A 23,993-nucleotide genomic window follows, 5' to 3' on the forward strand; every position below is an offset into this window, starting at 1 on the left:
ATTTGCTTGATATAAATCATATCATTATATGTATTGAGATGCACATTGGAAAAAATATTCCAAAATGAGATCACGACCAAGCATCAGATGACTGTGTCTGTAAAAATAATGTGTTTTTCTGTAGAGCTGGTTGTAGAACAGAGACAAGCTGGTATCACATAGTTCCTGCAGATTTTTCAGCTGCACATCCAGGATAAAATCCTTTCAAAAACAATATAATTCAACATTCAGTATTCATTTCCAAGGGATCAGCTTATAGATATATTACACAGATTACGGTGAGTGTACATGTTTTCAATATACAAACATTAAAAATGTTTCAGTCCTTTACAAAAATGCAGACAAACTACGCACTCGTCAGAACTTCATCTTTTAGGTCATGCACTCAGCAGGTCATTGCCATCACTGCTCAAATCTAAAGCCCTGGTTGATCTCTCATCCTGCTCTCTTTCCCCCATTCTTTCTTTGACCACCACTTTTTACTTTGGCTTCCTAAACATAATTTATATTGCCACTCCATCACTGCACTAATTTACAAGACACTTGCCAACAAACAAATTGTTGCACAGCTGAGGCTCAGACACTTTTTCCACAAGACGTAAAGTAAAAGTAATCTACTTCCTAGCAATCATAACTTTTTTCCAAATGCCCTTATTTTTAATCGATTGAGTGTCAACTGATTGAATGAATATTTGCAACTTAAATTCACTTTATACGGAAAATGTGTACTGTATAAATAAAGTTAGGCTTTGGATCACAAGGTAGACCCAGTTAACCTGGAATCTGTCCAACTTTAACAACAGTAGTGTATGCATGCTTTATAACAGAGGGGCTAATTAAACTGTGATGTTAACTATTGTTATTCCTGCCCCAAGTGGAGGAGTTCAAGTATCTCGGGGTCTTGTTCGCGAGTGATGGGAGAAGGGAGCCGGAGATTGACAGACGGATTGGGGCTGCAGCTGCTGTAATGCGGACGCTGCACCGGTCCGTCGTGGTGAAGAGGGAGCTGAGTGTAAAAGCGAAGCTCTCAATTTACCGGTCGATCTACGTCCCTACCCTCACCTATGGCCACGAGCTGTGGGTAGTGACCGAAAGAACGAGATCGCGGATACAAGCTGCGGAAATGAGCTTCCTCCGAAGGGTGGCTGGCCTCTCCCTTAGAGATAGGGTGAGAAGTTCGGCCATCCGGGAGGGGCTCAGAGTAGAGCCGCTGCTGCTCCACATCGAAAGGAGTCAGCTGAGGTGGTTCGGGCATCTGACAAGGATGCCCCCTGGGCGCCTCCTGGGTGAGGTGTTCCAGGCATGTCCCACCGGGAGGAGGCCCCGGGGAAGACCCAGGACACGCTGGAGAGATTATATCTCTCGGCTGGCCTGGGAACGCCTTGGTATTCCCCCGGATAAGCTGGAGGAGGTGGCTGGGGAGAGGGAGGTCTGGGCCTCTTTGCTTAGGCTGCTGCCCCCGCGACCCGGCCTCGGATAAGCGGTTGAAGATGGATGGATGGATGGATGTTAACTATTGTTAGGAGATGGTTGATAAATGCATGAAGTTTAGTTTTCAGGTAGGCTGTTGCATTTAAATGATTCACAGCTCTTAGTAAGTGGCCCAACGTGTGCCAAGAAAATATTCCCTCCATCACTCTGCCACCAGCCTCAACTGTTGATACATGGCAGGATAGATGAGGAGGAACTCCTGAGGAGAATGTAAGCCACACCTCTACCCTCTTTTTCCCTCTAACCTTTTAGATGTGTTTTAATGTCAACTTCACAATGAACAGACTCCCACACACTGTGAACCTTAATTACATTTCATTACTAAACATCCTTTGTGCAAAATAGGTATTTAAGTGAATAATTGCCTCATAATTGTCTAGTATCAAAACATATACAAAAGAGATTTGCTAAACAGATGCTGTGCTGTGAGTCTGTTTCCATTGCTGGGCCTGTTTATTCCTCTGCTATGCATCTGTTTTCTGTAATAGATGTAAAAGGCATCTCCAGCACCACATTTTGTCGTTCAAACTGGGAAGACTGTACTTGTGAACTGGGGCTATATAAATTGAAATGAAATGAACTGAAAGCACACAATTTCGGCATGTTGGGTCTAAATTAATACATGGATTAATAACTTGATTTTATTGTCCAGCAGCTTACAATAAAATGGTAAAGGGCCTGTATTTGTATAGCGCTTTACTTAGTCCCTAAGGACCCCAAAGCGCTTTACACTACATTCAGTCATTCACACACTTCCCCAGGGCGGCTGTGGCTATAATAACGCACTGACAGAGGCAAGGCTGCCAGACACTGGCGCTACCAGGCCCTCTGACCACCACCAGTAGGCAACGGGTGAAGTGTGAAGTGGCTTGCCCAAGGACACAACGACTGAGACTGCCGGAGCCGGGGCTCAAACCGGCAACCTTCTGATTACAAGACGCCCCATTGCCCCAGTGGACTTATACTATACTAAAATGGAGTTATGGATTAAGCTGTTTCAATAGGAATAAAAAAGAGCTCAGATTTTAAGGGAATTCTTACTGATTCAGAGGTTTTTGTGTCAGTCTCACATTGTAATCAGCTGTAAATGACTGGTGACATTTTTATATTGACATAAACAATGATGTTGGTGTTTCAAACCTGTCAGTGTTAGCAGACATATTACAAGACTTCATAAAATATGATACAAAAGCATGATTACAAATACAATAAATGCTTCTGGATGGCAAATGCTCTGTTCAGTACACACGTTTTACTTTGAACACATAGGTATGCAGCATGCACACAACATGCATTCATCCTTTTTGGTTGAGTCCATGGTGATGGCCTGTGTCTTTCCGAGTTCTCCTCAAACACTTTGGCTTCCCTCTACAATGTTAGGCCTCTTATTAACCTTTGTCATGTCATGCACACATTGCTCAAGAGCTGTTGCCATATTGGATGTGATAACCTGTAGCGATCACATCCAATAACTCATGTGTTGTTTACATACAAATGATCACTGCTTTTTTTTTCACTGCTGTGCTGCTGGTTGCAGCAATCACCAGGGATAGAGAATCTTTTTTGTTGCCTTTCAGGTGATTTGGATAGAAGAGGAGCATCACATAAAAGGTAGTATCAGTTCTAAATTATTTGAAATCCAAGTATCTGTTTCAAACAATATTTGACTGTGAGGCTTGGTTACCGGTTGTTGCTGGTTCTCACTGGTTGTCACTAGTTGTTACTGCTTGCTGCTGGTGCAGCAGCACTGACAGCTAACATGGCGGTTAAATCGACACATTTTGCTGCACCCATTTTTAGTTTTAATTGTTTTATGTCAGCTTTTCAGCTCCACCTTCTCCACTTCTTCCACACTAAACTTTTTCTACAAGCTGCGTGAGCGCACACCAAAGGTAGGGGAGGTGCTCAGGTTCACTGTCATTGATCATAATCGATCGATTGTGAAAAGTCCCCGCTCAATGCTCAGCTCAAATGCACAAATATATACAATTATGAGATATTCATGAAGTATTTTTATTTTATTTTGCCATTTATATATGTTGGCACTAACAGTGCTCAAGACAATACTTATATACTGTCAATATGTGACATATTGAAATCGCGTTTGAATTTGCGCTTGTTTTTTGCTTTCACTTTGCAATCGCACGAACTGTGTATAGAGAGCGACAGCACTGATTGGTGAGTGATGATAATTTGTGCACCAATTCCTCTGACATCGTCTTATCAATCGTTAGCTTACTACGCAAACATGACAAGTGAAATCTCCTGCAGCTTAAACATGTGAGAGGTTGATCGCGCAGAGAATCGCTGAGCGTTATGTGAGTGCGTGTGTAAAAGCAGCAGGATATATATTTTAGTTCTGCTGAGCCAAATAAGACAGGTCAGGGTGAAGAAGTGACAGCCAAAGAAAAGCTTACCACAAAACGGAGAAGTTATGACAAATCAGACTATAAGGCAAAAAGAAAGTGCAGCTTTATGGTTTCATGGACAAAAGAATTTCTGTGGCTGCGATATGATGAGCTAAATAACCAGGGCTGCACATAAGTGGTCCGCAGGTGCGCATTCGCTGTCAAAATAAAAAACACGCACAAGGGTTAGGGTTAAATTTAAAAACTGTACTTTTGAGTTAAAATATATATTCATAATTTTAATAAATGACAAATTAAAAAGGCATGAACATTTCTTTTGTATTGAAAAAATTTCGAACCGTGACACCAAAGTATCGAACCGAACCGTGAATTTTGTGTATCGTTGCACCCCTAATATATATATATATGTGTGTATTTTTAACAAGAACTTTATTGAACAATCAGTGAGTATACAACATACAAACAGATGAGGTATACAAGTGGAACATAAATATGAACAACCAGCGGTTAAAGAAAAAAAGAAAAAAAACCCACACCGATAGAGTTGGGAAGCAGGTACCATGCTTGTTACATCAGCTAACAATACTAACTTCCACAACACTCACCAAGACAGTCGGAGGTTAGGTAAAACAGAGCAAATAAATTATTGAGAAATTATAAGAAAATACATTAGGCAGGAAAGGAAAAAGAATAACTGTGGAAGTTCAAATTCACTGGGCTACACGTGCTTTCTTTCTATAGCCTTTGAACCTTGAAAAATATAACCTCATCACAGTAACGCATAATTTTATTATGCATTACATCCAATACTGCTCATACATTTAGTGAGTAACTAGTCACAATAATGCGCACAGATACGATTTATAGATCAGTCAACACATTCCAGCACCTTTAGGCAACTGTTTTTGTGATTTGGTGCTGTAAATAAAACTGAAATCAAGTGAATTTTGACTTAACCTGTGCTGTTAGCTTTTAGCCTGCAAAGCTATCCATTAGCCTTCACTACTGCCTTACAAGTAAATGCTGCCCAAAGAGAGTCCTTCTTGTTGGTATAATAGCTACAATATTATCTATAATATCCATTGCTTGTTCCTAACTAGTTTTATGGCCTTTGTTGTAGAAGCACAGTTCCCACCTTGAAGCAGCCCTCTATAAACATGCATTTATGCAGCTGCACTACAGTTTTTGCAATATTGCACCCCTAAATAAATCTTTACAGAACTTTGCCTTCACCAGAAACTACTGCCTAGCCCAGGCTGATGTTCTGTAGCTATGGAAACCAAGAATTCCAAAATCTTGTGATGTCATCACCTCGTTGTTATAAGACATTGTTATAAGACACTAAAGATCATAGTTCTCACACACAGCTCATTGCATCTTTGCAGAGTGAAGAGTGAAATCCTGAAACTAAATTAACCTAAATGAATCACACAATGTCAAAGTCTTGGCCAACTTATACTGCACCACGTCCTGTGGATCTGAATAACCCTCTAGGTAAGTCAAATGGGATTCATATGGTAATTATGCATGCTTCTGGGTTTTTATTTGAGGCAACTGAATTTGACTTAAACAAAATCATCTTTTGTTGATTTCAGGACACCAAACAGAGCCTTGCATCTCCACACTGGTGAAGATGACTCCAGATGGAAGAATAGAGGGAAGAAAGAGAAGGGACTTACCTGAAAGACTGGACAAATCCCCCAAAAAAAGCAAAAGCAGTGGAGGTCCAAAACCGGGTCCCAGCCACTTTGTTTCTGGGGAATCCAGTTTGAAATGTAAGTGATAAGACCTGTTTTAGCTGTGACATTATCTTGGCTATGTAGTTTATTTTGTGACTTTAACTGTGTACTTAACGGTCTTTAACTTTGTAGTTGGTTCATTTAGCCTTCTTTGTGTTGATTTTCAGTGTGCAGTTATTGCTTTAATGCACGATTGCCAGACCTTAGAAAGTCAGTAGAAAGCAGTTGACACAGAGTTGGACTGAAAATGCTTAAAGTCAAACTACTTTTTCCATTTTAGTTGGCCTTCTCATAGTGCCTTCAAGCGACTCTAGTATAATTAAGAGGAGCAACAAACGGAAGAGCACTAGTGACGAATCTGAGGGACCATCCAGCAAAAAAAGCAGGACAACGAGCCCAGAGGAGAGTCCCACCCAGGAACCCTCTGAAACATGTGACTCACCGAGGATATCCGGCACTGACAGAAAAGGTAAGATAATGGCAATATTTCTGAGCTGGATCACAAGATCCTTTAGAATTTGTCCTGGGGTTTGAGATTGGGTTTGATTCCTGTGGGACCAATCGACAATAAGAGACACTCTGGGCAGTAGTGACGTTACCTACCTACTAATCTGCTAAAATGTAGCTGCTATTTACCAATTAATAGAAATGTTATAGCAAAGCTCTATAGGACTGTGCCAGCTGTTTTCTGTGTAACAAGTCATAACCTGTATGTTTTTCCTGTGTGTCTGCAGAAGACTTCCTGGAAAAATATCAAGAGCTGGAGGTGCTGGGTCATGGAGGCTTTGCCACCGTGTTTTCTGGAATACGCATAAAAGACAGTTTTCCAGTATGGCTTCTTACATTTGCATTTCACAGATCTTCAGTTTATTCCTGTTTGTACTTCTCTAACCCAGAAAATGTCTTTAATGCAGGTGGCAATCAAACATGTTCAACAGCGCAGACTTGCGCGCACAACAATGGTAAGCGTCTTTTCTTATTCCAGCAGGTATTTATATTATTTCAGGCCTTCTCAGGCATCAAGCATAAGGCACGTATTTCCTCCGTGCATGAACCAGACTGGTCTCACAGTTGTGTGTGAAATCGTCAGGAAATATGGTCGAATTCTATGAACAGTGGGTCACCTTATTGTTTAAACTGACATGTTTCAGTGGAAAGAATGCTTTTTAAAAATCAGGTCATTTTGTGACTATTTCAAAACTGTCTGTACGCTGATAGCTACTTTTGTTGAAATTCTGAATACTGACCTGAAGTAACTTTCCTTCTGAAGGATTGGAATGGGAAAAGTACTGATGTTCCCCTGGAGGTGGCGCTACTGATACAAGTTGGGGCTGGACCACACGATACGGAAAGCAGTATAACCCCACTTCTACTTGACTGGTTTGATCTGGAAGATGAGCTTATTATGGTTTTTGAGAAACCAGAAAATTGCATGGACTTAGACAATTACCTCAAAACTACAGATAAACCTCTGTCAGAGACACATGTTAAGGTAAGTGACGAGCATTTGGAGCTTACAGCAGTTTTTCATAGAGAATGTCCTGTGCTCCAAATATGGCTTCCTTTCTTTTAGGTCATAATGAAGCAACTAGTTGACGCAGCCATTACGATGGATAACAAGGGGGTTTTCCACCGAGATATTAAACCACACAACATTCTAATTGAAACATCTTCGGAGGAACCCCGAGTGCGATACATCGATTTTGGCTGTGGAGTCACGTTTACTCCGGGACAAAGGTTCAGGAGGAACGCAGGTATGTTTTCAGCCACAGCGTTGTGCTGTCATTAACCGTCTCCACATCATGTTCCCTCCCCATTAATTCTTCTTATCTTTGTGTTTTAGGAACCAGGATCTACAATAGTCCAGAGTGGTTCATGTACGGCTTCTGCTCTGCAGAATATACTACAGCCTGGCAGCTGGGTGTTGTGATGTACCAGCTGTTACACAACAAGTTACCATTTGACTGCGACTACAAGATCATCAACCAAAACCCACCGATTTTAGCTGACATTTCAAACAGTAAGATTTCTGCCAAAAGGGCTGTTGATATAAGAAAGGTGAAATAACTTTGTGGATAACTTTAACAAGAGTATTTCATTTCTGTAAAGAATGCAGGGATTTTTTGACGGGGTGTCTGAGGAAGCACTACAAGGACCGCTTCACCCTGGAGGATCTTCGGAATCACATGTGGCTCAAATGATTTCTGCGCACCATGAACTAAAAGGTTATGGAGCAAAAGCTCCAACACATCACAAGTCATCAACAAGTCACTTTTCAAATTTAGTAGCAATGTTGCAGTTGCTGTCACGTGGCTCTTTTTTGGTGTTTTCTTTTCCAATCCAGCAGTAAGCAGTCTGAGACCTCCATCTGACCTTCATCTAAATATAGTGTCAAGTGGCAGCTGTGTGAAGGCAAGAGAGGACCCAAATGCACAGCTCTAGACACACGGTGATGACCTCAAAGGCAGGTCTTTATTAACAGGAACATAAGAAGCCATACAATAACTAACCTGGGAGCAACTAAAGCTGAGGCGCTGGGAAGACACGGTAAATGCACACAACCTAGAGGGACGACGCAACACAGAACAAAGGGACACTCTGACATAAATACACAGAAGGTAATGAGGGAAGTGGGAACACACGGGGAACACAGCTGAAGACAATTAGCGAGCAGGGAGGACACGAAACTGAAAATACTGACACCAAGATGTGGACCTTAAACACAACACAGTACACAGAGATGAGCACAGAGAGAGAGAGGCAGAGAAGAAGGATGAATATGGGGGGATGAGGAGAACACAGAACACAAAGGATGGGAACACGGTACCAGAACAAACACCACAATAAAAACATGGACACAGGGGGAATCCAAATACCAAACCAACCAATCCAATGGACATAAGGAACAAAATACAAAACTACAGGAAAACTAAGAACACTGGGTCAAAATGACCCAGGACCATGACATATAGGCTTTTGTAGGCTTGCTTTATGAAAAATGTCATTGATGAAAATGTAGTGTATATCTGTTATTAACCTCTGTCTCTCTTCCACAGCATGTCTTTATCCTGTCTTCCTTCTCTCACCCCAACCGGTCGCAGCAGATGGCCGCCCCTCCCTGAGCCTGGTTCTGCCGGAGGTTTCTTCCTGTTAAAAGGGAGTTTTTCCTTCCCACTGTCGCCAAAGTGCTTGCTCAAAGGGGGTCATATGATTGTTGGGTTTTTCTCTGTATCTATGAAGTGCCTTGAGGCGACTTTTGTTTTGATTTAGATTAGATTAGATTAGATAGAACTTTATTAATCCCTCGGGTGGGTTCCTCTGGGAAATTCGATTTCCAAAAAAGCACAGCACCGACAGAAGTTACAGAGTTACAGAATATTATATATATATATATACATACACACACACACACACATATATATAAATACAGAGACAATATAAATAAAATATACGAAGGGGATAAATAGAATAAATAGGAATAAAAAATAAAAATACAAGTGAATTGCACATTTCAAGTATTGAGGTCTGATTTGGCGCTATATAAATAAAATTGAATTGAATTGAAGTGAGGCCATGATGCATTTTATTGTAGCTCATCATCATCCGACCCTGCCCTGAAAATAGCTGAAGAAATTTTGGCATACCGAAAGGCTTGCTTTGGGGGTACTATTTGGTGCCATTTTAAGTTAACAACTATTAAAAAAAAAAAAGAGTCATATTTTGTGTGATTTTTTTATTACTGTTGTTGTCCCAAGAAGCAAGATGGCGCCTGTGTTTGGCTGTGCCGCTGCCTCCGTCCGTGTGTTTGTTTACTTTATATGTTATGCAAGTGTTCTTGCTACAGTTTTGTCCGATGTCATCTCCCTTCGGATTTATGATCGCCATGCGTTACTGGCGATCAAATCTGCTATGGATAACTTTCAGAGTCAACGATACGACGTTGTTTTCCCACCACCGCTTGAGCGCGACGCAGCACCCGGTTCACCTCCACTCTTGCCGGTTAGCTCAATTTTGCTTCAGAGGCCTCGTCGGAGGAAGCGGGGGAAGAGAGCCGGCTTTGTTGTCCTGCGCCGTCGTCTTCGGAAAGAGGCAGATCTTCGGGGGCTTTATTCCTGGGCTGCTAGTGGTAAGATCCGCCTGAGACTTGTCAGAGCTGGATTAATCCCCACAACCCACTGTGTTTACCACCCAAGTTTCCACCTAAAAGTATGGAAAGCAATGCCTCATCGCGGCAGGAACCCTGTTTTGCTGCACAGCTTACCGCATAGTACGAACTCTGTTCCTGGAAACTCTACCCCTGTCCCGGTGGGTCGCAGCGTTAAATGGATGTTAATTAATGCGCGCTCAATTGCCAACAAGTCTTATATCTTAAATGACTTGCTCTGTGCGGAGAAGCTTGATTTTATGTTTATCTCTGAGACGTGGCAGCGTGAGAATGAAGTTTCACATCTTTTAGAGCTGTGTCCCACTGACTGTTCATTTCTCTGTGTGCCTTGGATATCTGGACGAGGGGGTGGAACAGCGGTAATTTTCAAAAAGACATTCTTATGCCAGATGATCTCCTCAAGCTGTTACAACTCTTTTGAGATGATTATGATAAAAATTGGACGAGAACAGCCCATATACGGCATTTTAATTTATCGTCCACCTGGGTCTGCTGCAGCTTTTCTGTCAGACCTACAAGAATTTTTCATGTCTGTCCCGTCTGTAACATCTGAAAATAAAATATAATAAATAATAAAAACAAAGATCGACCAAATGGACCAATACGGCAATGCCACGATGATCCATTTGGCAAAGTAAATCCATTGGGTATCCTTGTTGGTCTTCAGACAACAATTCTGATGGCTAAAGAACCAAATGGGACAGGCAGAAAAAAAAAAAAAAAAAAGACCTACAAGAATTTTTAACTTCCACGATTAAACTGGGCGAGGTCATCATTGTTGGTGACTTCAACATTCATGCAGAGGACTCATCAAATAGTACCACTAAGGAGTTCCTGAGCATTATGGACTCTTTTAATTTTGTTCAACATGTATCAGGTCCTACTCACACAGCTGGGCATACTCTGGACTTGGTCTTCACCTGTGGTGTTTCCCTTGACCACATGAACTTAAATGATGTTTCTTTTAGCGATCATAAGTCAGTCTTTTTTAATGTATTGTTCAATTCAGAGTCTCTTCCCCAAAGTTTTATTAGGCGCAGGCGCTTTATTGATGACTCTGTCATTTTAAAGTTTTCTTCTCTTTTTAATTTTAAACCTTCTTCTGACGAGGTTGACATCCTTATTAATTCTTTTAATGAACACTGTCTTGCCATTCTTAATCAGGTTGCTCCTTTCAAAACTAGTCATTGCACTGTTAGTTCCTGCACACCATGGTTAAATAATCAAACAGGGTTCAGTTTTGGGTCCATTATTATTTTCTTTTTATATGCTTCCTTTAGCTGGCATTATTCAGTCTTTTAGTGACCTGTCTTATCATTTCTATGCCGATGACATTCAGCTGTATATGTCCTTTAAGCCTCATCAGCTGGATAGGCTGTCCACCCTAGTCCAGTGCTTAACTCAGGTTTCTGACTGGCTTTCTAAAATTACCTTGTTTTAAACATGAACAAGACAGAGACCATGATCATCGCTCCTCCTGATCTATATTCTAAAATCAGTCCGGTTCTTGCCCCTTTCTGTTCTTCTGCTAAGCCAAATATTTGAAATCTTGGAGTAATATTTGACTCTTCTCTGGGCCTTGACTCACACGTAAAATCTCTGTCTCGTTCCTGTTTCTTTCATTTAAGGAATATTTCTAAATTGCGACATATGGTCTCCTTAGCTGAACTGGAAAAAATTGTCCATGCATTTGTGTCATCGCGTTTAGATTATTGTAATTCCCTGTTTACCAGCTTGGATAAATCATCTCTTTCTCGACTCCAAGCTATACAAAACGCAGCAGCCAGACTACTAACTCGCTCTAGCAAGCGAGCTCACATCACTCCTATTTTATGTTCTTTACATTGGCTCCCAATAGATTTTAGAATTTGTTTTAAAATTTTTGTTTTAACGTACAGAGCACTAAATGGCCAAGCCCCAGATTATTTATCCAAGCTTCTCACAAAATACACTACTGTTCGCCGTCTCCGCTCACAGACTCAGAGTTTGTTGGTTGCTCCCAGAACACGTCTGAAGACGAAAGGGGACAGAGCCTTTCAGTCTGTGGCACCAAGGCTGTGGAACAGTCTACCTCTACAACTACGTTTGGTTTGGCTTTTTACATTTTTATATTTTTAATCTACATTTAAACTCTTGTTAGATTATAATATTATTTTATGACATGTTATACCCCTAACTAAAGATTGTGAATTATTATGTAGTTTTAGTTTGCATTATTTTCCTGAATTAGAAGAAGCTGATAACTATTGCATTCGTTAAACTGATTTGCATTACATTAGACTGCTGATTTATTGTGGATGAATGATATTGTTTTATGATGTTATAAGAAATATTGTTTGCAGAAAGTCATCGCCTTATTTGTCTGATTAGAAGAGAACGGAACATGCTGGAGTTTTCTGCCCCAACTCAGCAGGAGCAGATAAACGGGGAGCCAAGGTCGTAGCTTAGGCGCCGTGTGAGAGAAAAGCATGTGAATGTTTAGGCTTTTATGATAAGGTGGGGGCACCAGAGGCTATAAGAGTTTGAGTAATCCTCCACCATTTTGAGATCTGAGGCTGTCTGCATACAGTGTCCATCTCCCACGTGTGTGATCATTAAAATCATCGTTTGACTCGACCCGACCGGACCAGTGTTGTTATTGTGGTTTTTCTCTTGTCTCCATCCCCAATATTTTGAACCATAACACTCTATGTTGTGTATATTGTGCATTTTGCTATTTATCGTACTGTTTATTTTAATCTGTATGCAGCGCTTTGTGACTACCTGTCTATCAAAAGTGCTTAATAAATAAACTTTACTTACTTACTTTACTTCATCTGAAAAAGGGTTGTTCAACTGAAATCCCCCTCAAACTGAATACTAAACACAAAACATGAGTCTTAAGTTCTCAAGTGTTCAATCAAACTGTCAGTTGCACAAATATATACCACTGTGGAATTTTATAGATGTCGGCACCCAGGCAATATTTATACGTTTTATCAAGATTTGTTTGACCGTCTTGAGGAATATATGGAACATTTAAACATATGCTACAGTCATTGTACGGTCATAGCTAGAGGTCACTTAAAATCCATCACTAAGATCCATTCATCCTTTATCACTTTCACACTTGTGAGTTTTGTGCTTCTCCCATTATTATTAACATTGTGATTCTTTTTACGTGGATATTCACTGCTCGTCCAAAGCACACAGCATGCAAGTGAGCTGTCTGAGCTATGACCCTCAGACTGATGTCTCAAATCCAATGAGTCATCGAAGACTTAATATTTGTGAAAGTAGCCTAATGAAGTGGTGTCTTCATTTGTATATAGATTTACATTTACAGATCACCCCGTCCTTTGATTTTTCAGTGCTCAAAATCAGACATGTTTTATGTGGGTTTAACACTGGGGCAACCATTTATTTCCCATAATGTTTTTTTTTCTGCTACGTATTTTGCCAGCAGAGAAAATTAAGTCTTCAACACATCACTGACTTTTACAGTAGATTAATTGCGACATTCTTGTAAATGATTCAGGAATGATTAAGACACTCATTCATCAGAAACACAGCAAGCAGCTACGTTGGTAAGAGAACGTGTAAATAAAAAATGTTAAAGGAGTAGTGAGAAATGGGTAAGCTTTTGGAGATTTCTCCACATACAGTAGTGAATAGATGTGTGGCATGCTGTAGCAAGAGCGATACATGGAAGATGGTCTTGCTCAGTTCACACAAACAGTTCTTGTCAGTTTGCAGATTTTACAAAACACCTTTTAACAGAGGGTAAAACTGAAAGTTAAAAAAACGCAGCAGTCTCTCTAAAAATGTATGAAGTTCTCTAATACTTCTGGTAAATGGACTGGTTCTTATATAGCGCTTTTCTACTCTGTCTGAGCACTCAAAGTGCTTTATACATCTAATTCATTCACCCAAGCTTAAGTGCTCTTTCTAACATTCATACTCCGATGGATGCATCGGAGAGCAACATGGGGTTAGTATCTTGCCCAAGGATATTTGGCCTGGGATCGAACCACCAACCTTCTGGTTCGTGGCTGCCCTGCTCTGCCACCCCCTTCTGCTCTCGCCTCCTAAAATGTGGACTTTGTTGCTCTATAAACGAGGATTCTTAACGGCCGGTGTCCAGTATTGCCGCAGCAAGGCTCCACCACCGGTGCATGGATGACTTGGCAAGAAGACAGCATCTTCCATGGAAACAATGGGTTGCCAGGCCAACTGGTCTCTAGGTCTGTGCAACTGAGGCCTTAACTGGGAAGCATTTTTTGTGTGAGCCTTCAACAGACCAATATCATTAGACAAAAGCTTTGGTTTTGAATCAAAGTTGTTTTTTTTTTTTTTACCAGAATGAACTGAGCCCTTAGCCCTGTGTGCCTTTAAATGAGCACATTGCCCCAGAAACCTTTGTTTCTCCAAGTACTTGTGTATAAAAAAACTATATATTAATGTTTGACCACATTTGGGAATCAGAGCAGAGAGAAGATGACAACAGGTGGCGCCATAGAGCCAACTGACTAGTCTTCTTTTTCTGCTGATGTCGCCCAGCTTCTGTAGGCTGCCACTGCCACTGGAGTGGAAAACTGCTGCCTACCTCCACTGTCTGTGCCACTATCAAAGCCCTACCCACCATGGCCACCTACTTTTGACTTCCATTGTTATATAAATTTAGCTGTTTGCTTCTTTGCTCCTTTGTTCATTCGCTTCTCTGGGATATTTCCCCTCTTTTGAAGGAAACAGATCAAGCAGGCATAACTGATTGTGTTAGTGACAGGAAGTAAAGCTAAACTAAAGACATATAAGACAAAAGACAAACAAAGCCAACTATTGACACTATCAACAGACGAACGTCTTATCAAACTGAGATTCTGGATGGTAAATTGAAATCACAAACAAAGCTGTTCTGTGAGTCTACATGGGTCTCTCTCTGTTTCTTTGGGGAAAACCAGAAATCACTGGTAAAATATTTATTCAATAATAGCAATTGCATAATTGTTTCAAATATGGAATTGGAGATAGTAATTCACAGGGTTGGATAGTAGATTACATAAAAATCAGAAATTCAAATGATAGAAAATATCTTACTTTAGTAATGTATTTTGTATTTGTGTAAGCACATGTGCACCTTAATCCAGCTCAAAAAATATTTCAATTGATCATATTTTAGCTAGAAGCCAGGTCAGGTTTGCTCTCATCAAAACTTAAATGCAAGTGTTTTCTCTCCAGAAGAAATGCCGAGATTTTTTGGAAAGTTTGTGCCCAAAAATAAAAAGCAGTTCTGCCAAAATGTTCATACTAAATTTACTAAATAAGATATTACTTTATATTCTGACAGTCCTTTCTCTCTTTACTTTCCCTTAACTAGTCACAGCAGATGCCTGCCCTCGCTGAGCCTGGTGCTGCTGGAGGTTTCTTTCTGTTAAAAGGGAACTTGTTTTTTCGCCTCTGTCACCAAGGACGTATAAGAATGATTTTGTTTTTCTCTCTGTAATAATGAATGTGGAATCCCTTGTTAATACAGTTTGCTAAGCCTCTGAAACTGAAAAGACTTATTCACTAAATCCATTACTAAGTGACTCAAAATTTGGCAGTTAATTATCCCAATATTGTTCTTAGCAATAAACCTACCCTTCCTCTAAACTGAAAACAAGGCATTTGGAATTTTCTTTAACATATCCACTCTTTTTAAAATCTTTGAATGTAAAAAAGTCACTGTATGCTGCTCATAAGCAGTATGTCATTATCAATTTACCATAATATCAGAAACTTGGATCAATATGGAAAAAGGAACAGACTTTGAACTGGAGGATTATGAATTCACATTTATAACTAGGCGAAACAAAGGAGGAGGAGGAGTGGCCTTGTATGTGGACAAATCCTTGAAATTTAATGTGGTGGAAAAGATGACGATGGTGATTGATAATGTACTAGAATGTATTACAGTTGAAATTTGTAAAGAAAAAAGTAAAAATGTAATCATTAGCTGTATATACAGAGCTCCAGGTAGTAGTATTGAGACATTTAAAGACTGGATAGAAGAAACATTTATTGAAATAGCTCGCAAAAAAGTTTTCATTTGTGGAGACTTCAATATTGATTTGCTAAACCCAAATAAACATAAAACCACTGAGGAATTTATAAACACAATGCACTGTATGAATCTATTCCCTAAAATTACTAGACCTACCAGGATTACATCACATTGTGCAACTCTCATAGACAACATTTTTGCAAATGACATTGAAAATAAGACTGTAAGTGGACTCCTGATTAACGACACAAGTGACCATCTTCCAATTTTTACAATCTATGATAGGAATTACAAGATCAATAAAATGGACAGTAAAAAAGAGTACAGACGAGTAAGAACAGAAGAAAGAATGAATGCATTTAAAAAAGATTTATTGAAGGAAAACTGGGGTGAAGTATATCAGGAACAGGACGTTAATAGTGCTTATAATAAATTCCTTAGAATATTTACATTACTGTACAATACCAACTGTCCAATAAAGCAATATAGTAGGAAACAGAAATATATGGACTGTCCATGGATAACAAAAGGTCTGCAAAATGCATGTATAAAGAAAAATGCTCTATACAGAGAGTTCTTAAGAACGAGAACTAAAGATGCTGAAATCAGATACAAAAGATATAAAAATAGGTTAACTAATATACTTAGATTTAGTAAAAAGGAATACTATAAGAAGCAATTAGATATAAATAGAAATAATAATAAAAGATTATGGGAAATCCTGAACAGTGTTATAAAATGTGGGACTGGACAAAAGAACTATCCCAAGTATTTCATTTGTAATGACCATGAAGAATACAATATGGATGTTGTGGCAAATAGTCTCAATGAATTCTTTGTAACTGCTGGACCAAATTTAGCAAGAACAATCACTCATCCTGGGAAAGCACAGGAAAAACCCGATACACTGATTGACAGAAATCCATATTCTATGTTTCTCACAGCCGTTGATGAAAATGAAGTTCTTGAAATTGTCAAAAAATGTAAAAATCACAAATCTTTGGATTGTAATGATATTGATATGATAGTGGTTAAAAGAGTCATTGAGGCTATTATAAAACCATTTACATACATCTGTAATTTATCATTTCAAACTGGTCGATTTCCAGACAGAATGAAAATAGGAAAAGTTATACCTCTATACAAATCTGGAAACAAACACCATTTCACAAACTACAGGCCTGTCTCTTTACTACCTCAATTCTCAAAAGTTCTTGAAAAACTGTTTAAAAACAGACTGGAAAAATTTATAGATAAACATAAACTACTCACTGAGAGTCAGTACGGATTCAGATCAAGCAGATCAACATCATCGGCACTATTAGATTCAATAGAATACATCACAAATTCCATAGACAAAAAGCAATATGTGGCTGGGTTATTCATAGACTTGACAAAGGCATTTGACACTATAGATCATGATATATTAATAAGAAAACTGGAACGTTATGGTGTCAGAGGGGTAGTTTTAGATTGGGTCCGGAGTTATTTAAGTGACAGAAAGCAGTTTGTGAAAATAAATGGTGGTTGCTCCTTATGTATGGACATTGCTTGTGGTGTACCCCAAGGGTCAGTTTTGGGTCCAAAATTCTTCAACTTGTACATTAACGACATCTGTAAAGTGTCCAAAGTATTAAAAATGGTTCTCTTTGCTGACGATACAAACATTTTTTGCTCTGGTGATGATCTGCAGAATTTATTGGAGGATATGACTAATGAAATAAGTAAAGTGAAGTTCTGGCTTGATAAAAACAAATTATCATTAAATTTGAATAAATCTAAACTTATGTTATTTGGAAATAGTAGTTTAAATACAAATGCAAAGATTCAAATAAATGGTGTTGATATTGAAAGAGTCAGTGAAAATAAATTTCTGGGGGTAATAATAGATGAAAAACTTAACTGGAGAGCTCACGTAAGATATATTCATTCCAAAGTATCACGAAGCATTGCAGTACTAAACACGGCAAAACAGGTATTCGACAGAACATCACTTCATATTCTCTACTGTTCACTGGTTTCACCATACTTAAGCTATTGTGCAGAGGTCTGGGGCAATAACTATAAAACCACATTACATTCACTTTTTACTCTTCAAAAGAAAGCAATTCGAATCATCCACAATGCAGGTTATAGGGAACATACAAACTCACTATTTTTGCAGTCTGAAATATTGAAAATTGACGATACAGTGAAATTCCAAACAGCACAAATTCTATTCAAAGCAAAAAATAAAGAACTGCCAGGTAATATTCAGAGTATGTTTTTTTTGAAAGAAGGAAGTTATAATTTAAGGGGTTTTTGTAACTTCAAAACAATGAAGGTACGTACTACAAGAAAAGGCTTTTGTGTTTCTGTTCAAGGAGTGAAACTATGGAACAAACTGAATATGGAATTAAAGCAATGTCCAAACATAAAACTGTTCAAAAAGAGTTATAAAAATATGATCTTCTCGATCTATAAAGAAAAGGAAAATATTTAAATTAAGTGAATGTCTCTATTTAAAAACAAACAAACAAAAAATTCATGATGTGATATTATAGTATATAGTATATCAGAAATCTGTTCACTATTTTTATTACAAATTATATCAGTAAGGAAGCTGACTAAATATTCACTGATAATTTATGGGACAGGGGTGGGATTAAATAAGTGTATACTTCTTCCCACTCCCTTTCAACATGTAAATTAATCAGAATGTTTTTCTGTATGTAATTTGTATAGTATATTTTTTTTCTCTCATTTCTTTTCTAAATGTACTTGTATATTGTTCACATGTTGAAATAAATTACCAATCAATCAATCAATCAGGTCAGTCTTTTTTGGTGGACTCTAAAGGAGGGTCGAGAACACATCCTGCACTGCCTTAAAGGTTTATTGTGTAGAAAAACTGGTTAATGAAGAGGTATCTGCAGTGGGAAGAATCAGCTCACTGAGCAGGAATCTTCGTCTGCCAAAGAGGAGAAGCACATTTTGGTGGATGTCATTGTTGCAGTGAAGAAATGTGTGTTATGATCTTAACTCTGATTGAGTTTCTTTCTGTACCAGATTTCATGGGGCAGTGGGTGACAGGCGAGAGTTTTCCCAAGATGTATGAAAGGCAGGTGAATTTTCGATAAGTGAAAACACAATTCTGCTTTCCATGGGAACAGATCAGCTGGGGTTTGGTTGTGAGCTCAGTTGGAGAGTTGCTGAGAAGCTGAGAGAGATTGACTGGGGTTATCAATAAGCATCAGAGAACCTCAATAACACATGCATTACAAAAACGATCTGACAATGAGTGAGAGCTCGAGCTGGTGCTTGCATACAGGAGGGCAATAAACTGGTGATGAAGAGGCGTGTTGTAGAGCGGGAACCTGTCAGTGGACGGAGTCAAAGGTATGAACTGCCCAACTCCACTTGAGAGCAGAAGAGATAGGAGAGAAAAAGCCTGACCAGTCCTGGACCGTGACACCAACATTATTACAGAAATCATAAATGTTTAAAAATGAAGAACTTCTTAAATAGTCTTTCAAACCACGGTTTGCTTATTTTTAGCTTCTATGGGAGACTATAAATTATAAGTTAATAATTCCTTAAAAGCCTTACGTTCCACTCTGCTTCTACTGCTGTAACTTTAATCATTGCATAATTCACAACCTCCTGTAAACATATACCTGCAAATATTACTCGCCCAAGTCTTTCTGCTTCCCTCCCTCCATGCACTTTAATCTACAAATCCGCCACTGTTCAGCAGTTCCCTCCTCTAAGACTAATCTGGGAATTCAAGTCACCACACACAATAACATTTTGTGTTGCAGTATGCGTTCTGCTGCTATGTTTTAGTATCTCTCCCCCTGGGGTGTGTAATGTGTCTTTTTCCCTCAGTGTTTTTCAGTTGTCTCATCACCCTCCTGTTCCTGAGGAACACCTGGGACACTTGTACAATGAACCAAGTTCAGCAAATCCAGGTTATCTTTACAATACCTGGATTCATTCATCTTATCTCCCGCCTAATCCTAACCACATGAAGCTGGTTATCGGCTCCATTAGCCAACCCAGTGTTTCCCAGTCAAACCATGACCAAGTTCACGTACAAGGGAGAGCTAATTAGCACCAAGAGCAATCATAGACACAGAAAGGTCTGCAGCAGCAAAGCAGTGTTTTGAGTGTGTATTACAAGATAGAAACAAATATTTATTTATTTATTTATTTATTTAAATATTTGTCTGTGGCTTACAATGTAAACAGCCAATGCCACTGTATGAAATCTTTCACAATGTGAATGTGTGACGAGTGGCGATCAAGAATTAGAGGGTATGAATGAAGGAGGCTCTGTGTGCTGTGGACACATCAGAAAGGAAGTGACCATTATCCAGTTCTGAGTAATGAAAGCTGCAAACAAGCAGTAAACAAAGTAGAGATAAATGTTTTAAATGAGTTGAAGGAACCCTTCATTTACAGCAGGTACAGCAGTACAAGAAATCCTAAACAGTGGTTAGGAAAACTATGCAGCACGTAAAAGGTCATACTGGAGAGAGTTCTGTGGGACAGACTGGGGGAATGTTAAAGCCAATGGAAAGAGGACAAGACCAAATGTTTCCAGTAGTCTGGATAAGTGGCTGACTAACAAGGAAAATGCATTATTAAAAGGATACTGTGTTTCTACTGAAAGATATGGTGGCTTACGATGAAGTGGGTAGCTTGGTGCCTATCAAACGGACTCTGCAAGTGACAGACTGCCAGAACCAGGCCAACAAGGAGTTAGAGGTGAGATGGCTGAAACTTTACTCTGTAAATGTTTGACCAGAGCTGCTGGAAATGAAGTCATAGTGTTATGATAGAATAACTGCACGACTAACCTCCCCTTCTGTTTTTGCCTCCTTCTGCAGGAACCCAGCAACAAGCACGTCCGTTCTCTCGGCAGGATGACGTCGCTAGCCAACCTCATTTCTCCGGTAAAGAATGGGGTCTTCCGGCGCTTCGCCCAAACCATCAAGGTAAGCGCTCACGGCATCCAATGGAAACACAGCGCATTGGGGGGACAGGGACATCCCTTTCAACATGTCTGACATGTGGTGTTCTTTCTTTCTGAAGGCCTCTTTCTGGGGCGATGGCAAGTTGCCAGGCATGCCCCAGAAGCCTTGCAGCAAGGCAGCGGCCCCCACACCACCTAAAAGGAGGAACAGCACCTTATGGTCCGAGACATTAGACATCCACCAGAAAGGAACTTTCTCCACCAAAGAGATCAAGCGGCAAGAGGTGAGTCCAGGAGTCCAGACAGGGGTGAATTCTACATGCTTGCTAGACTAGTTCACATGTCTTTGTGTCAAATGGTTTAAATTGGACTAGAAGCCATTCAGCCATCTTGGCTAAGCTCACTATGGTTTAGGCTACGATGTAATGACAACCTGATTTACATGTTTACTAAAAAAACATCTGTCTGTGCCTTCTCCCATTCCTCAGGCCATATTTGAGCTGTTTCGTGGAGAACAGCATCTGATTGAGGACCTGCAGCTTGCATGCAAGGTTTGTCATTTTAAAAGCTCTGAGGCAGCGGGAGTACATATAAAGCAAACAGATTAAATCAGTCTGGCAGGCTTTGAATGCAGCGCAGCCAGGAGCTATAAAAAGACAGGGATTGTTCCTCTGTCTTTTTTTTTTTGTACCCCTAAAACTGTTGACCAAGATATTTTTAGTAGCCGCTCCCAAAGCTCTGCCCAGATATTACTGATCACTTTGCTCCATCCACAGGCGTACCACGACCCGATGCTGAAGCTGTCCATCATGTCGGAGGAGGAGCTTACTCACATTTTCGGCAACTTGGATGCCTACATCCCACTGCACGAGGACCTTCTGGTGCAGCTCTCCAAAGCCACAGGGCCAGACAGGACCGTGGGCCAGATTGGGCAAATTGTTATTAGCTGGGTAAGTGTCTTTGACTTTTTGAGCCATCAAAAGCTTTTACGCTAGTAAAACCGTATTTTGAATTAGCAGTTAGATAAAGAGTCCCTCCTTCCTTTGCAGCTGCCCAGGCTCAATGCCTACAAAGACTACTGCAGTAACCAGCTGGCAGCCAAGGCGCTGCTGGACCAGAAGAAGCAAGACCCACGTGTGCAGGACTTCCTGCAGCGGTGCCTCGAGTCACCTTTTAGTTGGAAACTGGACCTGTGGAGCTTCCTGGACATTCCCAGATCCCGCCTGGTCAAGTACCCCCTACTGCTCAAGGAAATCCTGAGACACACTCCAGCAGAACACCCCGATGCTGCCAGCCTGCAGGAAGCTGTAAGTCCAGGAGACAAACTGGTTCAACACACTGATCCATCATAGTGCCTCTCCCATGTAATAATTAGGCTGCTTGTGTGTTCAGATCACTGTCATCCAGGGAGTTTTGTCTGACATCAACAAGAAGAAAGGGGAGTCCGAGTGCCAGTACTACATCGACAAGCTGGAGTATCTGGACGACAGGCAGAGGGACGCTCGCATCGAACGGTGCAAGAGTCTTCTGTGTCACGGGGAGCTGCGCAACAAGAGCGGCACGGTGAGCACAGCGCACACTTCCAAGTCGTCCTTCGGTGCTTCTCTTTGCATGTTAACACGAGGCTGCCGTCCCACATGAGGCGGGCTATGTGCTCAGATGATGCTCTGGTTTGAAAGTTTCTGTTTTTCCTGGAAATTCTTTCAGAAGCTGCACGTGTTCCTGTTCACCGACCTGCTGATCCTGACCCGCCTCGTCACCAGGAACGAGCGCCAGTGCTTCCAGGTGTACCGGCAGCCAATCGCAGTGCAGGATCTGGTGCTGGAGGACCTGCAAGATGGCGATGTCAGAATGGGCGGCTTTTTCAGAGGAGCCTTCAGCAATGCAGACAAAGGTAAGGCTCGTCCCAGAAAGTGTCCGCTAGTAGCCTGAGCAGCACTTTGCCCCCGTTCCTAATGACGCTCTCTGCTTTCTCTGCAGCCAAGAACATTTTCCGGGTACGTTCCCAAGACCCGAGCCAGGCACAGTCACACACTCTGCAGGTCAACGACGTCTTCCACAAGCAGCAGTGGCTCAACTGCCTCCGTAGTGCCATTGCCGTCCACCGGCCTCTGAGCGAGCCCTCCAGCCCCAGCCCGCCTACAGGCAGCGTCCGTTCCAAGCGCCGCCCTTCCTCCGTTTCTGCCATCATCCACATGGAGGAAGCAGACGAGAACTACCCGCAGCCAGGCTCTCAGTCGGCCCCCGCCTCACTGTGCAACAGCCCCACCACGGCGTCCCCTTCGCCTCGCTCCCCGCCGTCGTCCACGACGTCCGTGTCATCGACGTCATCCTCACCCACGACACATAAAACCAAAAAGGACAAGAAGGCTCTGTGTTCTTTAGGGAAGAGAAAAGAGACGATGGTGTGAGGTGGAGCGTTGGTAGAGAACGTGGATGGACCTCTTTGTTTTTCCTGTACATAAAACAGCACAGCACATTTATGAGTGTCTGCGTGTTATTACAGCAGTGTTCTGTTACTGTCCTCCTTGGCAGCTATTTACCTTACTCCTCCATCCAAGTGCATCCCATAGAGACACAGTATTCTGGAGGGGGGTGCACGTGGTTCAGCTCTAAAAGGGAAGCATGACAAGAAGTAAACCCACGGTTCACACTCGGTGTGGCCAGTTTGCTGAGTTCTTGAAGAAAGAGTTGGTGCATCAGATCCTGTTTACTATAAAGTTCATATTTAAACATTCTTTTAGACCTTTCTTTGGGGGATAATACACTTTATATTTTCAGATCTATCCTAGTATTGTTTTAGGTATTGTAAAGCAGCAGAGTTTTAGCTGTTAGGGCAGGTTTTTGAACATTTGCCAATGTCAAGGTGAAAGACAAAAAGCCGACCCCTAAAAAGGTGAGGTGTACCACACAAACAGATTTCTGTCATAGTTGGGTTTTTAGACTGAGCAGAAGATGTCTTATTTTTATACATTCCTTAAATAACAGATGCTAGAAGCCAGACATTATTTTATTTTATTTACTACAGAGGCATTAATTTCATTCCAGAACAGATGATATGTCAGCAAAAAACCGTGATGAACTCATATCGCAGACGAGATGATGAGTTTTGTTTAAGACAAAATTTTGAACTGAGCCACGTTGGTTTCTTAAAAAGCTGATTCCTGAGAATGAGGCGGATCACTTTTCAGTGTAGGATCTTGCATGGAGCTTTAGTTGTGGACGCCGCTTGCACCTGAAGAGGCGGCAT

The 23,993-nt window shown here is 40.7% G+C and overlaps 2 protein-coding genes across 2 annotated transcripts; both read left to right on the forward strand.

The window, feature by feature from the left end:
- The first annotated feature begins 5,281 nt into the window (after nucleotides 1-5,281).
- LOC146614489 (serine/threonine-protein kinase pim-2-like) lies at nucleotides 5,282-7,800 on the forward strand. Its single transcript, XM_085376734.1, has 9 exons — nucleotides 5,282-5,354; nucleotides 5,456-5,635; nucleotides 5,880-6,068; nucleotides 6,334-6,428; nucleotides 6,514-6,561; nucleotides 6,870-7,091; nucleotides 7,173-7,353; nucleotides 7,443-7,619; nucleotides 7,709-7,800. The coding sequence occupies exons 1-9, from the start codon at nucleotides 5,282-5,284 to the stop codon at nucleotides 7,798-7,800; spliced, it is 1,257 nt and encodes a 418-aa protein (XP_085232860.1).
- Nucleotides 7,801-20,442: 12,642 nt separating this feature from the next.
- LOC146614490 (neuroepithelial cell-transforming gene 1 protein-like) lies at nucleotides 20,443-23,575 on the forward strand. Its single transcript, XM_085375499.1, has 9 exons — nucleotides 20,443-20,535; nucleotides 20,658-20,765; nucleotides 20,863-21,027; nucleotides 21,232-21,294; nucleotides 21,520-21,693; nucleotides 21,793-22,050; nucleotides 22,136-22,306; nucleotides 22,451-22,637; nucleotides 22,724-23,575. Exons 1-9 carry the CDS (start codon nucleotides 20,443-20,445, stop codon nucleotides 23,152-23,154), a joined length of 1,650 nt encoding a protein of 549 aa, XP_085231625.1. The 3' UTR covers nucleotides 23,155-23,575.
- The last annotated feature ends 418 nt before the right edge of the window (nucleotides 23,576-23,993 follow it).

The sequence above is a fragment of the Diplotaxodon limnothrissa genome, linkage group LG17 (genome assembly GCF_057381915.1).
Source record: "Diplotaxodon limnothrissa isolate DT_005_m linkage group LG17, D_limnothrissa_male_GT1.1, whole genome shotgun sequence".
In the NCBI taxonomy this organism is placed as follows: domain Eukaryota; kingdom Metazoa; phylum Chordata; class Actinopteri; order Cichliformes; family Cichlidae; genus Diplotaxodon; species Diplotaxodon limnothrissa.